This window comes from Sceloporus occidentalis, unplaced genomic scaffold (assembly GCF_023333645.1).
Source record: "Sceloporus occidentalis isolate IW3139 unplaced genomic scaffold, rSceOcc1.0.p SCAF_10, whole genome shotgun sequence".
Lineage (NCBI taxonomy): Eukaryota > Metazoa > Chordata > Lepidosauria > Squamata > Phrynosomatidae > Sceloporus > Sceloporus occidentalis.
The window spans coordinates 18,818,399-18,845,455 of NW_028316990.1; the positions used below are offsets into that span (position 1 = coordinate 18,818,399).

The window sequence follows — 27,057 nt, forward strand, 5'->3', positions numbered from 1 at the left end:
TAACTGGCTGTTAAGAATTTTGGAGTTTGGTAGATTTCTCATTGTGGGAAAAGCAGTATCAATGTTCTGTGAGAGCACTGTTTTAAATTTTGGCTCTATTTATAAGGCCAACTTTGGCTCTATTTATAAGGTGAAGATACTGTACAGCATGAACTTATCATCTGCCACTCCTGTGTCCTCTTCTTCTGTACTTCTCACCTAATTTTGTTGTATTAGTAGTAATAGCAGGGGGAATAAGGTGCTTTAAATCTCTGGTTTTCTTTCTCCCGTTAAAGATGACCAAAACTTTTAGTAGACATTTCTGTTGTTGTTTTTTTTAAATCTCTGTAAAGGTTTATATCTAGACAAGTTTGATCAAGTCGTCATAAAACTTACCATTGCTGTGCTTTTATTTGTTCTTTAAAGCTGGCTCAGAAAGCTGATTTACTCTGTGGATCAATCCAGAAGGAACAGGTAAAGTTGATCCTTTCAACTTCGGGTTTAGTTTCACTTGCTCTGTTCATCTTCCTCCATTTTAATTGTGTTCATTATAGTAAAGTCAACAGTACCTAAACCAAAACACTAATTCATATTTAAAAAGAAAGGACAAACCTGAGTAGTGTTGGCAGTGCTTGTGCAAATCCATGATTAATTTTTGCACCCTTTTGCGCACTTCATAGCATAAATTGACATGTTGTGGTCTGCTAACCTTTGGACTGAGTCAGGAGCATACAGAATTAGTTTTGCTGAATTAAAATGTACCATCTGCATGCTGTTAGTGTAAAAAAGCTCATGGTTGTAGTTTGCCTGAAGGCTGTAGCAGCAATTCCAATGCAAGGAAATTAGAAAACTAGCCCTTCAAAAGCTTTATGTTAAGATGATCACACATAGTCTCATTTTATAGCAGTATTCTTAATGATTCAGTATACACAACAAGCATTTTTTCTACTTTAGGAGTTTCCTAAGAAATACCCAAAACCAGGTTTTCATTTTGAAGAAGACATTGGTTTTTTGAGAGTGGAGGCAAGGAACAACACTATTCTAACACAATTCCCAGTGTTGGAAAGCTGCATGAAACACACTGATTCAAAGGAGGTCTCTGTTCCCAGCAGCAGAATTTATGTGACCAGGGTTAACTGTTTTTTATTTCAGAGGAAGGGCAGAGTGCCAACTCCTGCCTGGTTTTTTGACAGCAGCTCACAACACTGTGCTGGCACCTGTGTTTAGATAAGAAACACCATAATAAGGAAGAATTGTGACGCATGGGAGGTCCATGGGGTAGCAAAGCCTCTCCAGCTGCCATAAACATGCTCTAGCTGATCTTAACCACTTTTAGCACATTGTGTTCATAATGCCAAACAACAACACAGCTGATAAATCCCCTCAAGGTTAAACTATGGTGGCACTGCTTCTTGCTTTCTAAATAGAAGGAGAGATGGGGGTGGGAAGACAATGTGAACTTGAAAGCCAGACCATTTAGTGATAGGGCACATGTTTTGCATGCATAAAGTTTCAGGTAATGGATGTGGAAAATGTTCTTTGCCCGAAAACAGGCAATACTGGCTTAAATGGACCAAGAGTAGTTCACTTCAGTGTTATGGATGGGGAGAAATTTTGGACAGCAACGCTTTATGAAGCTGCCCTGTGTTTTATGAAGAAAGAGGAGTCAGATTATAATTCCTTAAAAGAAACCAAGTAGTTTTATTTGTTGTATACGGTGATGTAATATTGTAAAAGTGTGATCCTTTTTGGCTCAAATAGACAGGAAACCTAATGTCGCCAGGCACAGCTGGTTGCAACAATTCCTTTGAATACAAGGGGTGCTTCATTTTTAATATTTAGAATTTAAAAGAAAAACAATATGAAGGTGGAATTGAAACACAAGATGGATTCTGAAAATATTGGAAAATCGAGGAACAGTGGTAATCTAGTTCTGTATCTAAGGGTTATTTAATAGCTGTATGTTACAGCTTTGTGTTTATCTTACTAATTTTTTGACAGATCTCCTGGCTACTCTGTCCCTGTTTTTGGGAAATAGAGGATTTTAAAGGGAACTTGGTGCAATGCTGTATTAATGGAACATTTCCAAGGAAGAAAAAGTTTGGCAAATGTCTAGACAAGTGGTCATAAGTCATCCAAAATCAAGATCCTATAGAATTCAAATGTACTCTGCTAAAGAGAGGCCTTGTGGTAGAGATGTATAAAATAGTCTTTTTAATTTACTAATGTGAACTTGTTCGTAATCTGCCACAGTATTTATTTTATGAAATCAAGTCTGCATGTATCAGTAAAGCCTATATGTAGCAGAATGTGGTGAAAATATAACCATAAACCATGGCCTTTGGACTTGAGGCTTTTCCTTTCTATTTGTTACGTACTTTCCATCCTGAAAAGGGTTGTGTCAATGTAAGGGCCAGACTAGATCAAGCACATGAAAGAAAGAAATATTCTCCAAATGCACTCATTTTAAATCTTCTGCTCTCTTAACTTTCAGCATCAGCCTTAGAGAGTTGAAGACTGTGCTTCCATCAGTAAACTTCAAAGTGAGCAGTGTAAAGTTTTTGAAAGACAGGTTTGCAGTAAGTATATGCTAACCATTTTTCCCCGTTGTGTATATTGTATTGTTTATACCCTGTCTGTTAGGCCACAGGTGACAACGCACAAAAATAATTACTGTTACGTGTGTGACAACATCAGAAGATAAAAGCTTGTGTCCTAGCATTCAGACGAAGGTTGTCTACATTGCTAATGCTAGATACAAATCACATTTCCCAAAATCAAATGTGTTTGTGTTGTGAGATATGGAACACACAGGGAATTATGAAAATTGACAAGTTGTCACTTGTTTATTTCCCCACAGGAAATAAAGGCTGTTAAAGAAGAACTTAGCTTTGAGCAATTCCATCTGTTCTACAAGAAAATTATGTTTGAGCAACAGAAATCGGTAAATGGGCCTTTCTTATCCCAGCGATTTACTTTCTAATGAAAAATGGTCATTTGCCCATTTATAGTGCAAAAGTTTGCTAGACTTGCAAGCCTGTCATCCCTCATTCTGTAAAAGCACGTTGCTCTTGTTTCTTTCAGTTTGATCAATTTAGAAGGATCGGTACCTGTTTATGAGAAACAAATCTGTAGTACTTTTGGGAGGTATGGAAGAGTGAGGTGTTTTGCATATTCAGGAATGACTTATCAATTGAGACTGGGTGTGTTTCTTTAACATTGTAGATATGATGTCTCTATTTTTAATTTTTAAATATATTTTAAATGTTAGATACAATGGTGTGTATATGTATGTGTGTGTCTGGATATTTAAAAATCAGCCATGGTAGGCCCACAAGAGCCCTGGCACTTTCTCCATCATGACACAAATTCATGCTGGAGTGGGATTATGGCCTAGTTCTGTTATAATGGTCTTAGGACAACAAACCATGGGTTTATATCCTGATTCCAGGTGGAAATGAAACCATATTTTACCAAGGGGGTGAGCAAAGTGCAGCCCATAGCTTGCATGCAGTCTCCAGGGCTGTTTGTTTGGCCTCTATGGGTTTTTATTGCAAATTTCACTGATACCATGCATCCCTTTTCCAAGCAATAAAAGTTCTGTAGCTTAAACAAAACACATGCATTATTTTGTATCTTCTGCTTTCCTAGATTCTTGATGATTTCAAGAAAGATTCTACTATGTTTCTTATGGGGTAAGATGCAACTTAGCTTTGATTTAACACAATGTTCCTCCCCGACTTGAACTTTTATGGGTCTTCCACTGAAGTACTCTTTAAAATAATTGTTCTTCCCTGTCGTCTTTTGTTAACAGCAACACAGATCGTCCAGATGCCTCAGCAGTACATTTACATGACTTCCAAAGGTTTTTGCTACATGAGCAGCAGGTGAGGTGACCTAGAGCTCTTGTTCAAGAAGACACTTCTGGCACTGTGGGTTGTATCCAGAGAATGCATGTTCAGTTCTCTGCTCAGTGGAGCTTTCCTGTCTTCCCTCTGATAAACAGCCAGTTGTACCTACTGGGAGTTGGGAGATCTTCTAAAAGGAATAAGATGTGGAATGGGAGGTGCAGCTGGAGGGCGGATTTGGCCAAAAAGAGACACATTTTCCCCTGAGAACAGTTTGCACAGAAGAGACTTCCTGGATCCTGGTCAATATTAGTCCTTTAGTTTGAAATATATTTCCTCAAATGTGTATGCAAAAGAAGTGACCAAGTTTTAGAATATTTATCTCACTATTTTGTATATTTTGATGAACTTTCTGTCAACGCCTGTTGAATAATCAGATTTTTATGTTGGCTATAACAGTTTTATTGTGGTCTTGTACATTATCCTGTATATGCAACTAATGCTTTCTTGTTTGCCACCACCATTTGAAACACTGTTTATCTTTATACATTTGAAAACAGTATCTGTATTTAGTTCTTTGGACAATTTATTTTTTACTCATCTTAGTTTTGAATGTGTTCTGTCCCCTTATGAATGAACAGTGACCATTCCTCAAGCCAAAGTTTTTTAACTGCATAATGTTTAACTGTAAGATGTTTGATCACCTGGTGAAATGCGCAAGTTGATTTTAAATGGAAGGTGCTTTACTGTTCCTTCAGGAGATCCATCTTATGTAAAGGTTTTCAGAATTCTCCTTACTATGGGCAGGCATCTCTTACCTTTTCACGTGGCTTTCTACAGTTTGGCTTACATTTTGAAAAGAATGAATTACTGCAATTGCATGAATAATTCTTGTAGTATATCTTTACCTCTGGTGAAAAGCATAACTGTAAAGGGATCATATTGCATTAACTATTGAGATAAATGGGTGTGAGTTACAACTGTATATTGCGGAAATTTTAGGAAACGTGGGCACAGGATCTTAATAAAGTAAGAGAACAGATGTCCAGGTTTATAGATGATACTATGAGAGAAACTGATGAACCTTTTCTCTATGTTGATGAGGTAAGATTTTATATTTTATTTTATTACATTTTATTTATTAATTTGCAACTTTGCTACCATAAGAATATAAAAAGAGACCTGATGCAGCAGTCTAACCAGCTATTTAAGTCCGTATCTTTCTTCTCACACTGGCCCACCAACTGCCTCTGGCAAATTTGTCTCACTTCTTACGAAATATTGTCAGTCAGTCAGTCAACCTTTATTAGGCATAGAAGAACAACATGCATTTACATTTACAATAAAATGCATATTTAGGGCCATAGGCTGCATTCCTATATGGTTCAGCACAGCATTGTAGTTTGCCATGCACACTAGGCTGAGCCATATATTCCCTCCATCTTGGACTTGACCATTGAAGCCTTTAAAGTTTCCTTGTGTGGCCACTCTAACAGTTTAAAGCAAGGTTAGTAATTGTATGGCCCTCCAAATGTTCTTGGATTGTAATTTCCAACAGCACTAGAATAATGAATGGTAAGGAATTCTGGAAGTTGCAGTCCAACAACATCTGGAGCGCAACATGATTCTCACTCTTGATTGAAAGCAAAACGCACCTCATTAATACGATGAAGCAGCCAAACAATGCAGGGTGTAAAATATTAGAACATTTATTTACTTGCATACCGATATGAATATCAGCACGGTAAAATAATATTTTAAAAGTCTCTGCAAATTTTAATATTTTCATCTGGGTATAAAGAGGATAAAAAGAATCAGCAAAAGGTGATGTTCTCCATTCTGATATAAATTGGAACGACGAGCTGTTTCTCTTTCTCTTTCTCTCGTTGTGTTAATTAAAATTTTGCCGTCCTTTGTTTATGTATTCTAGTTCCTTACTTACCTTTTTTCAAAAGAAAACAGTATCTGGGATGACAAGTATGATGCAATTGACCCTCAGGACATGAATAATCCTTTGTCCCACTATTGGATTTCTTCTTCGCATAATACGTAAGCTGCGTTTTTAAAAAGTAGTGTTTCTTCTTCAGCGTCCATAACACAACAAAAACTGCATTACACCTTTGAATGCTGTTCTTTATGGCCTAGATACCTCACAGGAGACCAGCTTCGTAGCGAATCTTCTCCCGAAGCATATGTCAGGTGCCTCCGAATGGGATGCCGATGTATTGAGTGTGAGTGATCGGTTTTGTGCATCCACTAAGAGAAAATGATAACTATTGGAGTACATTCTAGTTCAGTGTTCCTTCACTTTTTCTTTACCAGGGACTTGCTTTAAATGCATTTTATTGCCCAGACCCCGCCCCTCGGTTAAACTTAACTCAAGATTTAAAACCAAAACAACTACAACTACTACTACTACTACTACTACTACTTGAATACTGAACTATTAACAATTACATCAAATGTTAAACCTTCCCTCAGAGGTGTTGGAGGGGCAGGGGAGATTTTTCTCCTGCTTTCTCCTGTCTATCTAGTACAGTGCGCCCTTGGAACCCCCGCATAAGCCAAATAGCACGTATGCTTGAGCCCCATTCAAGTGAATGAGGCTTGTGCACGCTGTGGTGTGGCGGTGCGTGCGCACCACAGGCACGCGCCCCATTCATTTGAATGGGATGCACCGCCCCGCATGCTCCCGTGCGGCTCTACACAACTTTGCGCGTAAGCTCAGAGCCGCATATAGTGCGCCCGCCTATAACCTGGGAGCACTGTAAATAGAAGCAGAAGAGAAAAGCTCCTGATTTCTCGTCTAAGATCTTTAGCTGCTGCTTCCTTGCCATCCAGACCTTCCTTTTAATAATTATAATGTAATATTGAACGTAATTGAATGCTACTGACTATTTTACTTTTATGTTCTCTTCATTGCATATACTAGTGGATTGCTGGGATGGTCCAGATGGGAAACCCATCATTTATCATGGATGGACACGGACAACCAAAATTAAATTTGATGATGTTGTGCAAGCCATCAAGGAGCATGCATTTGTCACATCTGAGTAGGTATTTTAATGAGATTTTTCCTAAAAGTAAAATAACATTTTGTGCTTGTAAGGGCCTTCCAAGGGACATATGAAATAAGTCTCATATGTGGATCCAGGATGATCAAAAGTGAGGGCTTCTTCACATAAGGAATAACTGATTTTTGGAACTCATTTCTGCAAGATTTTACAATGGCCACTAACTGAGACTACTTTAAAAGGATGAGACAGATTAATAGAAGAGAGGCCTGATAATGGGTTGTTTCAGATGTAACACTAAGCCATAATGATATGAAAATGAAGCCATGGTTTGCATGATCTGTTAGGTGCATGGAGGAGAGATTAGAGAATTTCAGCTTCTATCCTCACTGCAGCCTGCTCTGAAAATGTAATTCTAAGTGGTGGATACACCAAAAGCAACAATCTCAAGGCTTATGTTGGGTCATTTGGATCATGTCATAAGCCATGATTCAGTACCAGTCATGAGAGCCATATAGAACATCTACTGTGAAAGGCAATACACTATTGAATAGTGGCAATGTATGGATTTTCCAGGTCTATCTGATTGGCTACTGTGAAAGTAGGGATGTTGGAGTAGATGAACCTTTTGCCTCATCCATTTGTGCTTTTATCATGTTTTGCCTTTGTTTTCTTTACTTAAGGTACCCAGTGATTTTGTCAATTGAGGAGCACTGCAGTGTGGAGCAACAACGCTACATTGCCAAAGTGTTCAGGGAAGTGTTTGGGGATCAGCTTCTAACAAAACCTGTTGAAGCCAGTGCTGATCAGCTGCCTTCGCCAACTCAGTTGAAAGAAAAGTTCATCATCAAGGCAAGTTTTAATTTGTTGCAGAGAAAGCGTTACAAATTGAGAGTGCTGCCAGCCCCTTTTCTCTTGCCTTTTTGAGGCTAGCTGAAATAGCTAAGTCCTCTGTGTCTGCTTGGGTGCTGTGCCCCACAATCTGAAGGTCTGAAATGGCCCGAAGAAAGGCTTGTATTCCCCCACTCCATTCTGATATGAGAGGTCAGCCACAGAAATAGTCTGTGCTGGTCTTCTGTAAGACTTGTGCATTTGACAGGCCCCTGCCAGGCAGGATTGAAGCATCCTGCATGTCTAAATTGAAATAGCTCTTCATCTTTTTGAATGTGATGTTGAGTATGTTATGAATATGCTAAACTGGATCCTATGGATGCTATGTAATGTAGTATGCATGCAATACTGAAGAGTAGTAATGCTTACTAAATTCTATAGGTGGATTTTGATTAAAATGAGAAGGATCGTTTGTTGGAATGAGGACTTTTATTTTGTGATATCACCTAATATGAAACAATTCATCTGACCTAAATGATTCCAACTCAAACAGCTAGCGGACATGTTGATAGACATGTATTTCTCCTTAATAAGTCGTGGAAATGGAAAATGTTTCGCTTGGAGCCACAAAGGAAGCTTGCCTTTTGAATTCACATTTTTCAAGCGTCGGCTGCAAATGCTCATTAAATACCACTTACAAATTGCAGAAAACGCTTTCTAGAATACATTTTTTCTCCAGGGTCCTCAGTGTTGGTGAACAAAGCAGACTGAAACACTCCCATTTCCTATTAATTCAAGATAGACGTGTTCGCTAAACAAATAAGTTCTTGAGTAGGTTTGTTGGGCCTTTTATATCAGCTCCATCAGTAATTCCGCATGTATAACAGCTTGCAAATGGTCTTATTCAGTTGAATGAAATCAGCAAAGCATTAAAAAGTCTGCAAGGATAAAACCAATATTGGAAAATAAAAGCCTTGGTTTATAAAAGGCTTTTTTTTGGTGCCAGAAAAACATCAAATTAGGTTCCAAGTGATTTTCTTTAGGAAGTACATCCCATAAACAGTGCATCATAATTGAGATAACAGTTGTTGCTCTTCTCATTTTATATTAGCATAAAAAACTAGGACCAAAAGGTGATGTGGATGTCAATACAGAAGATAAGAAAGAAGAAAAAAAGCAACAAGGAGAACTCTACATGTGGGACACTATAGACCAGGTAAAAAGGTTTGTGTTTATGCTAGTGTTTGTTGGTTGGTTGGTTTTAGGGGAATCGGCTTCTTCTGTTTAGACCAAAATGAATCCTAGAGACTTTGCTCATAGAGGGAAGAGATACTGTGAGATTGCTATAAAGGGTATTAAAAGGGTATTAAAAAGAGAGAAAGACTTTATGCCAGATGGATAGACTCAGTCAGGGAAGCCATGGTCCTGAGTCTGCAGGACCTGAGTTGAGCAGTGGAGGACAGGAGGTTTTGGAGATGTCTCATCCATAGGGTCCCCATGAGTTGGGGTCGACTTGAGAGTAGTTAAAAACAACAACTTCCAACAAATTATTTTGCTTTCTAGAAATGGACTCGTCATTATTGTGCTATTGCCGATGAAAAGCTCTCATTCAGTGATGACATAGAGCAGAATACTGAAGAGGAACCATCAAAGGTATTAAAACTTTTGTAGTGAGATCATTTTTCTTTGAGATTTTTGTGTGTTTTCTTTCCCCCATCTTTTAGTAAAAGCTGTATTTAAAATCCTATTTTATTATATATTAATGAGACGTTAGAAACTTGAATTAATGATTTTTGCCCATGAGTATTGCCTTTATTAAAAGTTAGGTGACAGCCAAGAGCTAGAATCATGCAGTTGCAGTATAGTGACCTATTTGAAAACCAAACGTGGCTTTGAATATGTAAAGTTCGGCTTCTAAGTATTTTGTCTACCTATAATATTTTTCTGTTTCAAACTTAATGGCCTCCTGAGATTGGTGATAGAGGATGTAAAAGTGATCTTCTGCTACAAAGTGGATTGATATTTAAATCAAGGTTATTTCAGTTCTGGTTTGCCTCACAAAGGAAAAGGACTCTTTTCAATGTTCATCTTTAAATATAATTCTGAAATTTATATATTTCCTAAACAACCTTTTTCATCCGCTCATTCCAAGAGACAATGAAGGTCAAGGTCCTTAATTGTGATATGGGTTGTTTCCCTTAAAATGGCAGCTTAATCCACTAATTTAGGTGAACACCAGTGATAAGAGTCTAGTGGAATCTTTCTATTCTTGTGGCCTTTGCTTTGCCAAACTTTCCTGCCCCAAAGCATTGGAGCAGTGCCCCATTGCAGAAGTTGTGCCCCTGATGAGCCTTGTAGAGATTCAGCTCACTCCCAGCTTCGTATACTAATGGTAAACTGAAAAACGGCAAATTACCTTATTCGTGTTTATATTGTAGGACGTAAAGCGGACGGAGCTGCACTATGGTGAGAAATGGTTCCATGGAAAAATGAGAGAAGGAAGAATGACAGCGGAAAAACTGCTCCAGGAATATTGTGCCGAAATGGGTGGCAAGGATGGAACATTCTTAGTGAGGGAGAGTGAAGCTTTCCCTAATGACTACACATTGTCATTCTGGTAACCACAGTTGGATTCCTTTTTAAAACAACAAATACTTTAGTAGTGTTGATTTTTTTCCTGGTGTTCAGCAGGAGTGACGTGACTTTATGCTTTGAAGGCACTAAAGAAAGCTATATTCAGAAATCAATCAGTGTTGGAGTGTAGTGATCTCACTTGGCTGCATTGTGGCTAAATCCAACATAGCTGAGACTGCTTAGCTTCATTTAAAAATGTTTAAAAAAGGATTGCTTTTTAAAAGGCAGTACGTGTTCTGTATATTTTGATTTCACAATGCAATTTGCTATTCTCTAGAAGCTGAGCAGTCAACATGAAAACATGGGCAAGCATATCAATAAGATTTTAGAAAACTAACTGCTCTATTCCTTTCCGTGTTTCTTAGGAGATCAGGTCGAGTCCAACACTGCCGTATTCGATCCTCAACTGATGGAGACACCATAAAATACTATCTGACCGACAATCTCACCTTTGATAGCATCTGTGATCTAATTCAGCATTATAAAGAAGCACACCTGCGTTGTGCCGAGTTTGAACTACGTTTGACGGATGCTGTGCCTAACCCCAAGCCTCATGAAACCAAGAGGTATGTACAGTACAGCCAAAAGGAAATTCTAGGGTGGAGTGAGATGCTATTTTTAATGCAGCAACCTCTGGTTTTTTTAAAGTAGCATTTACTGTGGATTATAGTGGATCTAGTTTAAAATAACAGAATAATCTAACCAACCATAATATTTTGATTGAAAGAGTTCCAAGCTTGCTGGAAAAAGCAATGATTCTCTGAGAGCTATCTACGATAGGAGAGATTTTAGCTGGGTATGATGCTCTCTCCCTCAATCCCTTCTCTGCTTTCTCTCCTTTTTAAAACATACCTGTGTTTCCTCCTTTTAAATTGTTTTCCTATGTTCTGAAGTAGTACTTGGAGATTGCCACTAAGGACCCACATTTAAACATCTTTTGTATTGCAGGATATCCTGTTTATTTTGTATTGGGCTTTGTTGTAGAATTAGAACACGCCACCATTGTTTTCTTCCTGTGCTCCATTTATTTTCCTTCCCAAGGAATTAGTATGTATTAACTCTGAATATTGCATTAATTCTGCGGTGTGATAGCAGCCAAAGTCTTAGTGAGGCCTGGAACTATATCCAGTTCTAGGACAGAATGGCATGTGTACAAGTCTACCCTGAATACTGAATCAACATATACATGATTGATATAGACCTGCTGCTGCTATTGTCAAGTCTAATTTAGCCAGAGAGTTAGAAATCCTGCGAGAGAACTGTTGTGAGTAGACCTCATATAGTTGTTTTTACTCCTACACTACAATGGAGATGCAGGCATCATTTTCACACATCTTCACTATGTGCTTCTTGTTGCCTGTTGAGGAAAATCACACTGTATGTATATATTATTGCTGTTGAAATGTTTCCAGTTTTACAACTGCACATCTGCTCTCCTTTGCACCATCTCACCTATATTTAGTGGGTTTGTGTTTGTTTATTTAAAGGCAGGGAAATGTATTGGGCATATGCAGTGTTAAGAGAAGAAACCCTAATTCTCTTATCATTTAGCAATACATTGTTTTCTTTATTGCAAAGGGAATTTAATTGGATTATCTCTCTCTCTCTCAATTTCTCTCTCTGCCCCCCCACCCCCAATTTTTACAGCTGGTACTACAATAACCTGAGCCGAGGGGAAGCAGAAGATATGCTGATGCGAATTCCTAGGGATGGAGCTTTTTTGATAAGGAAGAGAGATGAGCCTGATTCCTATGCCATGACCTTCAGGTTAGATACAAGCTTGAAGACCATTTTGGTGTGAAGGCCGTATAAGGTCAGCCCTTTAAGTAGTCCTTTGCAAAAACCAAAAGCAAGTACATCGCCCGGTTTAAGTAGAAGTTAAGATCCATAAGACTGAATGGTGAACAAAAAGGTGAAAAGTAAGTAAGGAATTAAGGCACTTAATGATCAGGTTCCAAACAGCAGCTGTCCAATATTTAATCAAGGCAGCATGTATCTACATATCTAGAAAGATTATGTATGTTCTTGAAGGCTAATTTCAACGTAAGTTGTATTGAACATCCTGCAAATGGAAGATATAAAAATACTGAACTTCCAAACAGCATAGTTGCTCATTTTCTATACATTGTGAGCACTGTAAGCCCCTTGGACTTATCTTTCTGAATCAGGAAATAAAAGTCTGGTTAGCATCTCTGAATTCTGCCAAAGCCTGGTTGAAATTTGTTTTCAGAATGGAGCATTCTTCAAAAGTTTTATCTTCCCAATTCCACAGAGCTGAGGGAAAGGTGAAACACTGCCGAATCAAGCAAGAGGGACGTCTCTTTGTCTTGGGAACATCAGCTTATTTTGAGAGCTTAGTGGAGTTGGTGAACTACTATGAGAAGCACCCGTTGTACAGGAAAATGAAATTGCGTTATCCTGTGACAGAGGAACTGCTGGAACGTTACAGCATGGTAAGTGTTTATCTTTTTACTGTAGTGTGAAAATCACCCTTTAAAAGCTTTATTATAGACTTCTGGGTCGCTTCCAGGGATTTAATGTATATTTGTATGTTCTGTTTTCCAAGTGTTCATCCTGTTGAATTCTTTGAGTTTCCAATAATGAGATAATCACTTGCATATTCCTCCATTCTTATTAGACTGATGTTGCTTAGCTTTATCATTGAAACAACATCATGTACCTTCAAAATGTTTTCTGGGGCAATATTTAATACTCTGTTAAGCTTCTTTTTCTTTAGTGTAGATGATGGCTCTAATGTGCAGCTATCTAGAGTTGGGGTAACAGCGGGAGTTTGTCAGTGTTATTTGAATATCTGAAACAGTGTAGACTGGTGTGCACCATGATGACGCACCTCTGGCGCTGTGTCCAAATGGCACAGCGCTGAAGGAGTGTCATCATGCTGCGCTGTCGCAGGTATGGTGCCCTTTAGAGGGTGCAAAAAGGACCTGGTTTTTCTGGCTCTCGGATCGGTGCCGCGGCGTTCAGTTGCCTCAGCACCAATCCAGCCAGTAATGGGGCAGCTACATTAATGTGCATTAATTTAAAACTCTGGCTTTTTGAAAAGAATCTGTGGAATTAATTTTCTTTTCCCTTTCAATCCCAGGAGAAAGATCCTAGCTCATTATATGATGTCAAGATGTACGTGGAACCCACTGAAATAACACCTTCTGTGGTATGTTATATACTCAAAATTTTGTTCAAATGTAATCTTGTTTTATGGGAAGAAAATACCTGAGAGATCTTTTTATCTGAATGCCCGGTTCGGTAAACTGAAAATGCAGATTGCAAGTTAGAATGTGTGTTGATGGATGTGTGATGGCTATACTGTAGAATGAGTTACAATGGCATAATTTGCGTCTTAGGAATGAATGTCTTCTTGCTTCTGTACTGTTTCCTGGAATTCAGTAATCACTTTGACTGGTAAAGCCTGTCTTTTTCTTTTCTTCAAGCCACTCAGAACTGTTAAAGCCTTGTATGACTATCAAGCTAAAAGAGATGATGAGCTGACTTTTTGCCGCGGAGCCTTAATTCATAATGTCTCAAAAGAAAGCAGTGGCTGGTAAGATTGCTTTTGTATTTTTGCTACTTTTTGCAAAAACGTTTTTGGTTATTGTGATTTCATATTATGCTGGTTAAAAGCAATCTTAATGTTTTTAAAAAATGGAAGTCCATTTTAAAATTGAGTTGGGAACAAAAAGACAATTGCTTGGTCCTATAATTTGACTGGCATCCCATGCTGCATTTTTTAAAAAGCTGTACTGCTGCTATCTCAATTTCTCAGGTGGAAGGGAGATTATGGATATAAAGTTCAACACTATTTCCCATCCAATTACGTTGAAGATATGACATCTGATAGCTTAGAAGAACTTGAGAACCAGGTAGGAAGATTCAGTATTGTTATCTATATGTTAGAACTTATGGTTCATTTTGTTCACAAAAGCCAATCATGTAGTCTTTAAATTACAGTATATTGGGGGGAAGAGTAAAGAATAGAGTAAGAACAAGTATATTTACCTTGTTTTACATAAGGTGATTTTCCCCCCCTAGTTGGACAGGGTTATTTGGAGATTCATGCTACCCTTGTGTTGATCAATGTTTGCATTGCACAACAACGTAGTCTTCACAGTTAATGTTGCAGCTAATGGTGCATACTGTGCTCATTCTTGGGGTGTCTGAATTAAGAGTGAAATGACTGTCTTCAAATACAATCTTTTCATTGCAGATAATTGAGGACAATCCTTTAGGGTCTTTGTGCAGAGGTATTTTGGACCTCAATATGTATAATATTGGTATGTAGCACCCTGATTTTCCTGTTTCTTTTCTTATGAAAACAATACTATTTTTAGTGTAGATAGGGAGGTCTATAAAATCTCCCTTTTGGTATTATATGTTTTAATATAAAACTCGATAATGCTGATTAATTCTTTTCCCTGTTTTGCTGGATTTTTTCCCCAACTTGGTTCTAGTAGTACTGGAATATTAAGTCCCTTTTCAGAGGTAATACGAAACTTTCCTATGCAACTATAATTGTTGGTTGGGGAAGACCAAACCTCAGACTGAAAGGAACTACTAAATTACATACCAGAGGTTTAATAAACTAGGCAAGGAATTCTGTAAGGGAAGTTAAACATTTTTTTACTTTACCGTCTTTTCACGAATAAGGCTACAAGTTAAACACTCCCTAGGTTAGGTTAAAGATCAACAGCACAGGCTCAAAAGGATTAAAATGAAATGTGAAAAGGTAACAAAATGGAGGTACAAATGTGAGATTGTTTTCACTGAGTGAGAGGAGTTCTCTAAGGCAGGAATCTTTTTAGTATTTTCTGGAGATGTCAAGGATTAAACCTGGCTTCTTTTGCAAACATAACATATATTTTACCATGGAGCTAATGACTGCTGTATCTGGAAGGAAACATTTGAACTCTGCACAGCAAACAGTGCATGCCTTTATGGTGCAATAAATTCATGCTGAATGACCTCGGGACTAGAAATAATTGGCAGAATCCTTATGATCCTTAAGTACTATGTAGCACCCTAACTATAGTGCTGCATAGTGGATTCTGGCTAGATCCCCCCAAACGTCACTTGCTGGTAAGCGGCCACTGCTTTTCCATGACAAGCAGAGGGACCCTTGTTTGTCACACTGGAGATCACTTGTGCAAAGGAGTGGGAACATCAGGCAGCCACTTCTTGATAGGGGAACAGACCCAGTTGATCCCAATGGCTGCTTCCTGATAAGTGGTGCTTGGGGGACTTTCATGGTCCCTATGTAGCCCCTACTTCAGGGGCTACACAGGGATTGTGAATATATAGCAGTTACAAATGATGCAGGTTATGTATGTGTAACTGCTAAACAGGATTCTGGCCAATTTTGGTGGGGATGGAGTGGGACTTTTAACTTAAGAGAGGCTCTTAAGGCATCCCTATTTGATTGTACATTTATTGCCTTTTATTCCCAATAGCAAAAATGCCACAAGGAAAACATGGGAGGAATTTTGTCTTCATTCTGGAACCCAAGAATCCCGAAGATCCTCCTGTTGAGTTTGCAACTGAGAAAGTAGAGGAGTTATTTGAGTGGTATCAGAGCGTCAGGGAAATCACATGGAGAACAGCTGAAGAGGTAACAAATGCTGCAAGTACTGCAGTTTTGGCCAGAAGCTGATTATAATGAACTCTTTCGATCTGAGCAACAACTGAAGGACCCGTAACACTATTTCAGCCTTTGCAAGCAAAGAGAACAGACAAAGGTTTTCTAACCCCTTCTGCCTTTGTAAACAGCCTCGGGGGGTTTTGGTAGAGGCTCTGAGGCTTTCCCTTACTTTGCATGTCTGCCATATGATTCTTGTGATTATTTTGTTACTGTTACCTTTGATGCCTCAACTCCAGCTAGATTTTTGGCCCAAAATGTGACAATATGTGATTTGTCCCACAATCAAAGAATGACATTTTGGATGGTGAAAGTTCGGTTCTGTCACTTGAAAACGAATTAATAGCACTATCAAAATATCAATGTTCAGATAAAATGAAGAGATGAAGATGATGAGTTTAATGCTATTTAATGCTCACTTTTTGTATGTTTACATTGGTAATGGGAGAAAGATGAGATACTACTAGTACTACTACTACTGCTACTACATGATGCTTGTGATGATAATGATGACAGTGGTGGTGGCTTACAGTGGAATTCAGGTGTTTCCTATTTTGGGAGACTTGTTGAATACACTTATCAATTTAGTTCTTGCTCAGCATTAGACACATGGGATTTATCCCCAGCTGCATCAGGGCCATTGAAATGAAAGGAATTTGTTAGTCCCCACTCACTTAATTCATATCTGTAAACTTACTCTAGTTAGAATTAAAACTGGATGTCTCCAGGGAATATACAGTAACAAAATGTACAGTTGAAGAATACTGATTAATTACATAGTATTCTTTTGATATCCATTGAATCAGATTGGTAAACTGTCTTGAACTAATATGTATCCTCCGCTAATATTTTCTTTTAATTAAATTTATTAAACAGGCAACAATCAGGGTATACTGGGAGAAGAAGCAGTTAATTGCCATGGAGTTATCTGACTTGGTAGTCTACTGCATACCTACAAGCAAAACCAAGGATAACCTAGGTAATTCATATTTAATTATGAAGTTAGACTCAAAATTTCAAAAAGACATACAGCAGTAGCTCAAGAGAAATATTCATCTTGCAGTATGGAAAATGCCTGTGTTCACATTTAGCAAGTATAACACATGTCTGCAATCATGCCCTGCTGCACAAGCAGATGAGTTGCAACTAAAATACAGGAAGCGTTTCCACATTGACAGGACCATTGCTGATAGTTCAGTATAAAAAGATAGTGAATGATGAAGTCAAATAACAAAAGGCTTAAGTGAAACATACTAATTACAAGCTCCTTCCCACCACTTTCTTTTGTAGAAAATCCTGATTTCAAAGAAATTCGTTCTTTTGTGGAAACCAAGGCGGAAGCCATTGTCAAGCAAAAGCCTGTTGACTTGCTAAAATACAACCAGAAGGGACTGACGCGTATCTACCCCAAAGGACAGCGAGTGGACTCTTCAAATTATGACCCTTTTCGCTTCTGGTTTTGTGGGGCACAGATGGTGGCTCTTAATTTCCAGACCCCAGGTAAAAGCCTCTTTATAGTAATGCTCATCTATTTCCCATTCCTTCTTTTCTTTCCCACTTTTATAACTGCTGGTAAACACCACCTTTCTTCCCTGGAGCACCTGGAATCTGCTCCCGCCTGCTCATCTATTTGTATGGGAAGTACTTTGAGAGGGGCACTTTTACATGTGCCTTTAATCTGAGTTTGAATATGCCAGCCAGATATGGATTGGGAAATCATGTGGATCGTTCCCAAAAGAGAGCTATTTCCTGAAAAAGGGTTGCATCAGTCTTATGGGAAATCCCCCATCCCCAAGTTTGTTTTCTATATATCTTGATGGAAACTGAGATGCCACTTGTCTTCATTATATAATCATTTGGAGTCATTTGATTTCTCCCCTCCACATCACTTCAGATTGGTTAAAACATTAAAATTGGCTGGTAAGTCTTTACCTGTTCTTTCTCCAGATAAATACATGCAACTGAATCATGCCTTGTTTGCACTTAATGGACGGACTGGATATGTACTCCAACCAGAAAGCATGAGGAATGATGCGTATGATCCAGTGCCGAATGAATCCAAGAAGAAACTACAAATGATTCTGACCGTGAGGGTAGGTTATATTTAATTTAATTTGAGAAGAAAAAATGACTTACATGAAATAAAATCATTTAATTCAGATTAAAATATTGCCCAATTCCATAGTCTTTGACCAGTAATTCCTAGCACAGAGTGGATTGGCTAGCCTAACATTAAAGGCTTGTTTTGATGTGAGCAGATTTCATTACTCTCACAGTGACCCAGCCAATGTTAAACGCAAAGTCGCAAAGTATTCAATGGGAGTGTGAATTTTTACCATTAAAATCAGTTGTGCCCTTTGTGTTGGGAGAAAAAGTAGCAGCATTATTGCAATGTTGCTGTTTGGATAGTAGTTTCTTGAAGGCTGATAAATGTATTAGTATTTAATAATATTAAAAATAATGACATGAGAATACTTGATTAAAAATAGGTAATTGGTGCTCGACATCTTCCTAAAACCGGTAGGAGTATTGCCTGTCCATTTGTTGAAGTGGAGATTTGTGGGGCTGAATACGACAACAATAAATTCAAGACCACTGTAGTGAGTAAGTATTGTTCAAGTCTTTACGGAAATATGGTTTCTTGTTAATATAAAAGAAGGCTGCGTTGTCGTGTGCTTTTAAGTCATTTCTAACTTACTGCTACCCTAAGGGAAATCTATCACAGGCTATTCTAGGCAGAATATTCAGAGGTTGCTTTTGGGCTGAGAGAGTGTGACTTGGCCAACATCACCTAGTAGCTTTCCATGGCTGAGAGTAGGATTCGAATGTCCTAGTCCAACACTGAAACTACTATACTACACTCGTTCTCAGTGGAGCAACTCCAATGTCTGAACTTAATTTGCCTCTCAGAGGAATTGTTGATATACAGTAGATTTCTGAATTCATTTGCTTTATTTATATACTTCTTTTCTCCAGGATGAGACCCAAGGCAGTTTTCAGAAACAACACATTAAAAGCATTTATAAAGTTTGAAAAAGATTTTAAAACACTATAAATTTACTTAAAGTTTAGAGGCTGTTAATAGTAGGAAAATCACGATACATAGGTGAAACACTTCTTTGATAGCAGGTTAATGGAGTCCTTCATTGAAACCAGGGATATGAATCTAATGTTTTATTTCATTACAGATGATAATGGCCTTAATCCAGTTTGGATGTCCCAGGAGCAAGTGAAGTTTGAAATTTATGACCCAAACCTAGCGTTTCTACGCTTTGTTGTCTATGAGGAAGACATGTTTAGCGATCCCAACTTCTTAGCATATGCCACTTTTCCTATCAAAGGAGTCAAATCAGGTAACTATCATACGTAATAGTTCATTGCAAAAAATGGTAAAGGTTTCCCCATTTATTGGGCTTTTGAGAACGCAGGTGACATGTTTGACTTGGTATATCTTATGACTGCAGTATTAAGTGGCATGATCTTGGAGCATCATTCTTTTATTGGAAGAAATATAACTTCAACAAAATTTAACAGTACAAAACAAAATTCATTGCCAGCATTCCCCAAGGAAACATGTAATATACACTTGGACCTCCTGTATCCATAGATTCAACCAGCCAAGGTTTTGGAAAAAATATATGGAAATCCAAAAACACAAACCTTTATTTTGTCATATTAAAGAAGGGACACCATTGCACTAAGCTGTTCTATATAATTGTACTAATGGAACTTGAGCATCCATAGATTTTGGATGCAAGTCCTGGAACCAAGCCCCAGCGGATATCAAGGGCCTACTGTACATATATTTCTTTTTCCAGTCTTCAGGTTAAAATGTGGTTCCAAAGACCAGCATGAATCTAGATTGCCTCTGTTTCTATTACTGAAACCAACCTGTAAAAATGGAATCGGCAGGAGGTTTATTTCTCCAGTTGCAATCCTGTTGCGTTAGTTTTTCCATGAGAGCAAAACAGCACAAGTTCTCATACCAACAATCCAAAGCTATATTGTTCAGGAATTTACATTTTTGAGCTGCTGCTGTACAAGCTGCTAGAAAAGAAATAGTTTTTTACTGGTAAGCTTTTAGTTTGCTTCTATAAACAGAGTAAACCCAGTGCTGGGGAAAGTGTAATTCTTCTTAATTCTTACTTTCCCCCCATTTCATTGCATTGAAAAACCTCCAACCAAAATCTTTGAACTTTTGGACAGCACCAACAGATGTAAAAGAAAACGCACACAGCATTACAGTTTCTCCAAAATGTGGCAGATATTTGCATATTTATATAACTGATAAATCATTTTAAAACATTGTTCGTGTATTTTAACATCATTCTTTATCTGTTAGCAACATGCCACAAATACATTCTCAGACTTGTATCTGGAAGTTAGCCTATAGGGTTTTGGTTTAACCCTCCTGATCAAACAAGACCATAGATCTTTTCTTGTTTGCAAGCTTTTGACTCTCCTTTGTCAAGATTTTATTTTTCTTGCCAGCTGATGTAAAGTGACTTACCTAATGCTTAGGTTAATAAATTCCCATAGGTACATCTTCAGTTCTTTCTCATGCTTTGCTTATTCCAAAACTTGTGACGGTCTGCTACTCGAGATGTACTAGATAAAACTATTGAAACATTCCCTCTCCTGAACAATATGTTGTTTATCTTTTTCTTTCTAAATTTATATCTTGCCAGTTTGGAACAATGAATTCTTGAAGAAGCCGGTTTTCTTTCTTTATTTTTTACTACATGAAATAACTTCTTAAAAAGGAAATGGCATTAAAGCAATAGCCATGGAAAGTCTAATCAGTTGTTGCTAGTTTTGCTGGTGAGAAGGAGATACATACACTGTGTAGTTTTGGAGTCATACTCCAAAGAAAAACAGAAAATGCCAGTTCAGTGGCTGAAGTTTTTGTTATACGATCTTCCTTTTTGGAGGACATCTCCCTCGCATTATCAGTCTTTGGCCTTAGGCTTATTGCTATGATTGCACTATGAAACCTAGAATGTGATGATGGCTTTAATCCTGTCTCTGTCTCCACCACACTCTGAATCTGGAATGAGTCCTGAAATATATTCCTGCTAAAGTTTTTTTCCTGGCTAGCTTAGATTCTACTTTTGCTTTTTGAACTGTTGCAGAAATGCAGATCCTTTGTGGCAGCTTGTGATTTTTTCCAGCTCTGGCTCATGTGAATGTCTTGCGATTCTCCATGATGCCCCTGTCTTTCCTGCTCTGCCTGCTGCTTCCTAGTAAATCTCCAAACTCTGTTCTACTTTCAAGAATAGGACAGGTGAGCTACGGGCTTTGCGTCGTGTGTGTGCCTCCGAGGCAGCCTCGAAGTTATAGTTAACCTTTCTGATTCTGCCCCTTTAGGCTTTCGGTCAGTCCCTCTCAAAAATGGATATAGCGAGGATATTGAGCTGGCGTCCCTTTTGGTTTATTGTGAGAAGCAGCAAATTCCAGTAAGTGTCGCAACTGTTTTCTGTGACTAGTTTCTTTCCCGGAGAATCTCTGCTCTGCTGTCAACCATATGCTGTTCGTCTTTTACATTTTGCTTTCCACAAGTATCACAAATAGGATGCAGAATAAACAATAGGAATCCTTAAAAGTTTTGTATCCACAAACACTATTGCCACAATTGGAACTTGTCCCCCAACTACTTCACTAAGGTGTTAGCTGCATGGGGAAAAGGGGGTCCATTTTGCTGATGGTTAGAGTGTGGTTGAATGATGTTTGTCAGGTTTTTGTGGGGTTGGGGGAAAGGTTGGGCCAGGAAAAGTCATTTCATTAAGCAGTGAATTAAGTATAAGCTGATACTGTATGTATCTGAAATATCCATCTACACATGGAGCTCTGGTGGCGCAGTGGTTAAATGCCTGTACTGCAGCCATTCACTCAAAACCACAAGGTTGCGAGTTCAAGACCAGCAAAAGGGCCCAAGCTCGACTCAGGTTTGCATCCTTCTGAGGTCGCTAAAATGAGTACCCAGACTGTTGGGGGCAAATTAGCTTACTTGCTAATTAGCTTACTTGCTGTCCACCGCTATGATCTTTGGAATAGCGGTATATAAATAAAACAAATTATTATTATTATTATTATACTGGATTCTAGCTAATGTTCCTAGTGCCTAAGTGATTTTCTCATTCAAGAAAGCGTAAAACTCATTGTAAAATTGGTGTAAGAAAGACAAATGGAGGCCTCAAACCCCAGAACAAACACATTCTGCAAACGGTAAAACTAAAATAAGGAAAAGGGAGTGTTTCTGTCCCACAGCAAAGTGCACTGTTCCATGTGTGTCCTTCCCAAAGCTGTGTGCGGAGTGGAAGAGGACAACCAGGTAGAAGCAATGGGTGCATTGAAGACATTAGACATACCTGCTCAGAATAGGCTGCTGTACATGAGTGTTGTCCATCAGTTGTTTGAGACTGATTTGCATCTAAAGAGTCAGAACTGACAACTTTGTACTGTTGATAATGTCTATGGTACTAACAGTATGGTGTAGTGGTTTAAGTGTGGGGCTAGGACCTTGAAGACCAGGGTTTGAATCCCAATTCAGCCACGTAAACCCACTGGTCACCTTGGGCATTAGCTCCACTTTTGTAGTCATCTCATTCTGAAGTCCTTTCCTTTTCTTTTGGAGGAAGGTGAAGAAGATCTCTATTCGTCGTTTCGGCAACTGCGGCAACGGCAAGCTGAGCTGAACAATCAGTTGTATGACACCCGACGAAATTTAAGGAATCCAAACCGAGATGCTTTATTGAAAGAGTTCAACACGAATGAGGGTCAGCTGCAAGTGTATCAAGAGACTTGCAACAGGAGGTGGGTCAATGGTGGTAGCTCTTGTTAAAAACATTGCATGATAAACCGAAGAAGTGTCAGAAATAACTGAACCCCATCATTACTTTAGGATTAATTTGATTTTGTGAGAAACCATTTTATTAACAGCGCCGAGATGTGCTTTGTTCAGATAACGCCACAAACATGTCTTATCCAGTCTTTAGAGAGTTGTTTATCTGAAAGTCTTTGTTACACTGACTTGTTAAATTGGAAGCTGGTTTTATCACTTCTGTCACAAGAAACATCAAAAGTGTTTAAAAAGCTAACCAAGTGTTCTGAAAACTATTGAGTTAAATCCAGACGTAGTGACATGTAGAATAGACCCTCTGAAATTAATGAAACCAACTAGTCAAGAATAATTTATCTCATTAGTTTCAAAGCGTCTACTCTAAGGATGGCTAATTCCAGAACCAATTCATGGAATGCTATATACATGCAAAAATGTATTATAGTTCTGTAGATCTTTGCAAAAGAGCCAGCATGGTGCAGCGGTTTGAGTGTTGGACTATGACTCTGGAGACCAAGGTTTGAATACTAGCTTAGCCATGTAAATCTAATGGGTGATTTTGAGCACACTCTCTGAGCATGGCAATGGCAAACCTCCTCTGAAGAAACTTGATAAGACTAGAGCCATGATAGGCTCGCCTTAGAGCCACCATAAGTCAGAAATGACTTGAAGGCACACAGCAACAACAGATGTATGCATTTATATGGCACTTCATATCTTTAAGAGCACTGTTCTTTAGTAAGGATGCCCTAACCTATCTAGCTACGAACTAACTTCTTTTTTCTTCTCTCTCAGACTGAAGGAGAAAAGGGTCAGCAACAGCAAATTCTACTCCTAGAGCAATAGGTTTCTTTTGGTACGTTCCTTATAGTCCCCTGGTAAGAGACATTGACTTAATTCTGGAAGTCTTTTTAAGTGAGATTCTGTAGTCTGAAATTGCCAGGAAAGGAAACTGTTTAGATGTATAGTTTTTGGATTTATGAGAGGAAAAGACCCAAACACTTTTGTATGCTATATTAAGTAATAGTATATGATGCATGGGGTTTGCTTAACAGTTGTGTGAGTCCAGCTTGCTTTACAAAGTGTAAATCAGTTATGAAACCTCAGATACATGTGGGATGACTCATGACCCTTGTGTGTGGCACATTGGCCACAGTAGTCAAGTATTTTTAAGCTCTTCCAGGGTCCTTTGTTTCTATTCACCCTTCCCTTACTTATTTTGCTAGGAAGAGCCATATGGGAAGAGAAGATGTCTTTCCACGCGCTTCAATGAAATTGCCTTTGAAACTCCATCATAACTGAAAGCCTAGCTTGAGAGGTTAAACCCTCAGATGTACCATGGACCATGCAGGGCTCATTCGGCACAATACTTTGAAGAATGTCAGGTTTTGAAGGAAAAAACACAACTTTTTTATCTGTGTTAGAAATGTTGTTGTAAAATCCCTGTTCAATTTTTATGGGGCTGTTATCTTTTTTAATTTATTTTGAAACATATGTGTACAGCAATGGGGAATGTGTGTCTGCGTGTGTGTGTGTGTGTGTGTGTGTGTGTATCTATGAAGGCTGACCGGCACTAAATTTACGCAAATTTGTACAATTTTAAAAACAGATTAAAAAGTGCCTAACTATTATAAATGAAACCGTATCTTTCAAGTTGTCGCAACGGGCAAGTTCCTTGCAGCTGTGCTAGTTGTTACACTTGTCACAAGGAATACTTCATTTATGTATATAATGTAAAACGGAGCGGCTTGCCGGATAGTTGGACATGCTTCCTCTGAACAGTATGTATCTAGCTGTTTTGCTCTCAGCTTGCAAATCTGCATTGTTGATGGACATATCCCTGCTCTGGGATGCTCATGATCTTTAGGCTTTCCTAGACTTTTAGGATTTGATAGAAATTTAGAGATTCCTATGAAGTCAGTATATTTACAGAAGAGCAATGCACTTCACAGATTAGTGCCATTCGGCTCACGATATGATACTGGTTCAAATGTATACAATATTTTATTGAAAAAAGGTACAGCCCTCCTGTACAGTAAATACAATTTAAAGGATGTAATAAAGCCTTTGAGAGTTTCAGGTTACAAAAAGGTATCCCCCCCCTCTCCCTCTATAATATTAATGCCATTAACCCTGACCAGCACAAATGCCTAACAAGGACGTTTTGACATCCTTGACAAGTATAACCAACATGTTTAACCAGCAGTCACCTGCAGCTATTTGAAATAGAGCAGAGCGACACTTGTACACACGAAACGACCCCATTTTGATCTAATTTAAAGGAATGTCTAGTTGTGTGTTCATTAAATTGTCTGCTCCGGGTAAAAAAATATCCCGCAGGCAGACAACTACAATCCTTAGTCTAGGCGGCTTGCTTACTTTCTTCTGCCACTGTTTCTAACAAATAAATAGAGAAAAATAAATAAAGGGAAAGGAAGGTGTGTTTTAATCTAGAGACTCCGCTAGTCTCTTGTACATCATTGTAGGAATTAAAATACATAATTATAATTTAAAGCTTGTATTCCAAAGTGTACATTCTCATTCAATACTAAAACTGTAGTTCGGGAGATGAGTTTACAAAATGGTCTAGGTTTTAAACCATGCTCTTTTCATTTAGAAAATAGAAAGGAGCAGGAACTAGCTGCTCTTTAAAAGTATCCCCACCCCAAGGTCCTACTGGAAAGGATTTGTTTAAAATCTAGCTAACTGATAACTGAGTTCAGTCCTAATATATTAAGGTGCAGTTACCTAAAAAGTCTGCACTTTTTCCTTTTCTTTCTTTTTTTTAAAAAAGGGGGTTCAGTAAGAAACCGCACACACATCTGCAGGAGCATGAAAGCAGAAACAAAACTACATCGCAGCATCATGATTAAACATGTCCCTAGCAGAATGGCATATTGCACTCCAGAACAGATATGTATGTTGCAACTGGAAGAAGAAGTCATTGGAACTTGCGTTTGCAGCTACAGTTTGTGGTGTTTGCTTGTAATAGAAAAAAAAAGATGCTTTACAAGTGGTGGCAGAGATGGCATGTTCTTCCTCTTTTAGAACGGGAATGTCCTTTGATCATAATAGTGAATCAGGAGTAAATAGTGATGACTTCTCGCCCACCTCCTCTGACAAGTAACACTCGCTCTAAGCCTTCGGTCAAGACCTCAAGAAATTCCATATCTGGGACAGTGCAAGTCAAGGAGAACAAGCCTCAAATTTCCCTCCCTTTACTCTTGGTTGTACAAAGGATTATCCCAAACCACCCAACTACATGTTTATGACTGGGCATGGAGTTCATTTGGGGCACACTCCAACTAGTGTTAAGGACTAACATGTGTTTAACTTTCTCCCAATTATGCTTAATTATGGCTGACTGATTTATTAGTCAAGCATAAAACTTAAGGATCCGTAACAAAGGATGAAGCAAAGGAAAACAATGCCAAAGAACTTACAAAATGGTGTCTGTGTTTTGAATTTGAATTTACATTCTCAAATACCAATGGCATATATATATATATATATATATATATATATATATATGTATTTCTGTCCCTGGTTTCCACTCCACTAAATGGGACACAACACCTCACACTTAAATGCAGAGCCACCCAGATAAAGCGCAGCACAAGTCCCCAACTTCTGTGCATTATCCAAGGATTCATACGAGTCCAATGAAAAAAGGATACAATTTTCATCGCCATCGGTGTTCTTTGGAGGCCCAGGCATGTTGAGAAGAACAAGTCGGGCATCATGGGACCGGTTGACAATGACTTCATTCAACTTGACAGCAGTGTGCATCCTCCGCACATTTGACTGGTTCCTACAGAAAGGTCACATTCACACATGCTGTTAGGGATCAGCATTTGCAAGGCAGCATAGGAGAACCAATGGTACAGAGCATTTGGCCTCCCTCAGACATTGAGCCAGGGCCCTTTTTCAAACAAGGTATGTGCTCAACCACTGATGACAATAGCTTCTGCTTTCCTCTGACCAGCATCCTGTTAGTGACATAGGCATGTGGATGTTGCACTCCTCGTGAGTAGCAACATTCCTGACGTGTCATGGATGTATTCTGACACTAGCGGGAGCAGTGTTGCACCTTGCACAATGGCACCTAGTCATTGACGTGTTGTGTAATGTTCCTGTTCTGCATGGGGGTTGTGTTGTGCTGGCACAGTGTATCTCTGCATAGATATTTATGCTCCCCTGAGGGGATGTTGGATTGCAGCTTGTGTGTGGATGAACAGAGTTTGAAACACCAACAAATGGAGGGGG

General features: G+C 38.6%; 2 protein-coding genes across 4 annotated transcripts in view; one reads left to right on the forward strand and one right to left on the reverse strand.

Annotated features, from left to right (window-relative positions):
• Positions 1 to 24,723, forward strand: part of LOC149306012 (1-phosphatidylinositol 4,5-bisphosphate phosphodiesterase gamma-2-like) — a 41,814-nt gene extending 17,091 nt beyond the window's left edge. The window contains exons 5-34 of the mRNA XM_089540523.1: positions 406 to 453; positions 2,474 to 2,558; positions 2,840 to 2,923; positions 3,631 to 3,674; positions 3,794 to 3,866; positions 4,830 to 4,931; positions 5,758 to 5,876; positions 5,973 to 6,058; positions 6,760 to 6,880; positions 7,525 to 7,693; positions 8,784 to 8,888; positions 9,236 to 9,325; positions 10,111 to 10,289; positions 10,672 to 10,872; positions 11,954 to 12,073; positions 12,579 to 12,759; positions 13,410 to 13,478; positions 13,756 to 13,865; positions 14,088 to 14,184; positions 14,529 to 14,595; positions 15,769 to 15,926; positions 16,830 to 16,932; positions 17,244 to 17,453; positions 17,901 to 18,046; positions 18,443 to 18,557; positions 19,142 to 19,306; positions 21,321 to 21,409; positions 22,588 to 22,766; positions 23,587 to 23,669; positions 24,018 to 24,723. Coding sequence (XP_089396649.1) covers positions 406 to 453; positions 2,474 to 2,558; positions 2,840 to 2,923; positions 3,631 to 3,674; positions 3,794 to 3,866; positions 4,830 to 4,931; positions 5,758 to 5,876; positions 5,973 to 6,058; positions 6,760 to 6,880; positions 7,525 to 7,693; positions 8,784 to 8,888; positions 9,236 to 9,325; positions 10,111 to 10,289; positions 10,672 to 10,872; positions 11,954 to 12,073; positions 12,579 to 12,759; positions 13,410 to 13,478; positions 13,756 to 13,865; positions 14,088 to 14,184; positions 14,529 to 14,595; positions 15,769 to 15,926; positions 16,830 to 16,932; positions 17,244 to 17,453; positions 17,901 to 18,046; positions 18,443 to 18,557; positions 19,142 to 19,306; positions 21,321 to 21,409; positions 22,588 to 22,766; positions 23,587 to 23,629 — 3,358 coding nt within the window. The 3' untranslated portion in view covers positions 23,630 to 23,669; positions 24,018 to 24,723. The remainder of the gene's footprint in view (positions 1 to 405; positions 454 to 2,473; positions 2,559 to 2,839; positions 2,924 to 3,630; positions 3,675 to 3,793; positions 3,867 to 4,829; positions 4,932 to 5,757; positions 5,877 to 5,972; positions 6,059 to 6,759; positions 6,881 to 7,524; positions 7,694 to 8,783; positions 8,889 to 9,235; positions 9,326 to 10,110; positions 10,290 to 10,671; positions 10,873 to 11,953; positions 12,074 to 12,578; positions 12,760 to 13,409; positions 13,479 to 13,755; positions 13,866 to 14,087; positions 14,185 to 14,528; positions 14,596 to 15,768; positions 15,927 to 16,829; positions 16,933 to 17,243; positions 17,454 to 17,900; positions 18,047 to 18,442; positions 18,558 to 19,141; positions 19,307 to 21,320; positions 21,410 to 22,587; positions 22,767 to 23,586; positions 23,670 to 24,017) is intronic.
• Positions 24,724 to 24,772: 49 nt separating this feature from the next.
• Positions 24,773 to 27,057, reverse strand: part of LOC149306013 (solute carrier family 12 member 4) — a 41,707-nt gene continuing 39,422 nt past the window's right edge. For all 3 annotated transcript variants that reach the window (XM_089540521.1, XM_089540520.1, XM_089540522.1), the window contains 2 exons: positions 26,469 to 26,602; positions 24,773 to 25,962 (listed from right to left, as the gene is read on the reverse strand). In XM_089540521.1, coding sequence (XP_089396647.1) covers positions 25,871 to 25,962; positions 26,469 to 26,602 — 226 coding nt within the window. In that variant the 3' untranslated portion in view covers positions 24,773 to 25,870. The remainder of the gene's footprint in view (positions 25,963 to 26,468; positions 26,603 to 27,057) is intronic.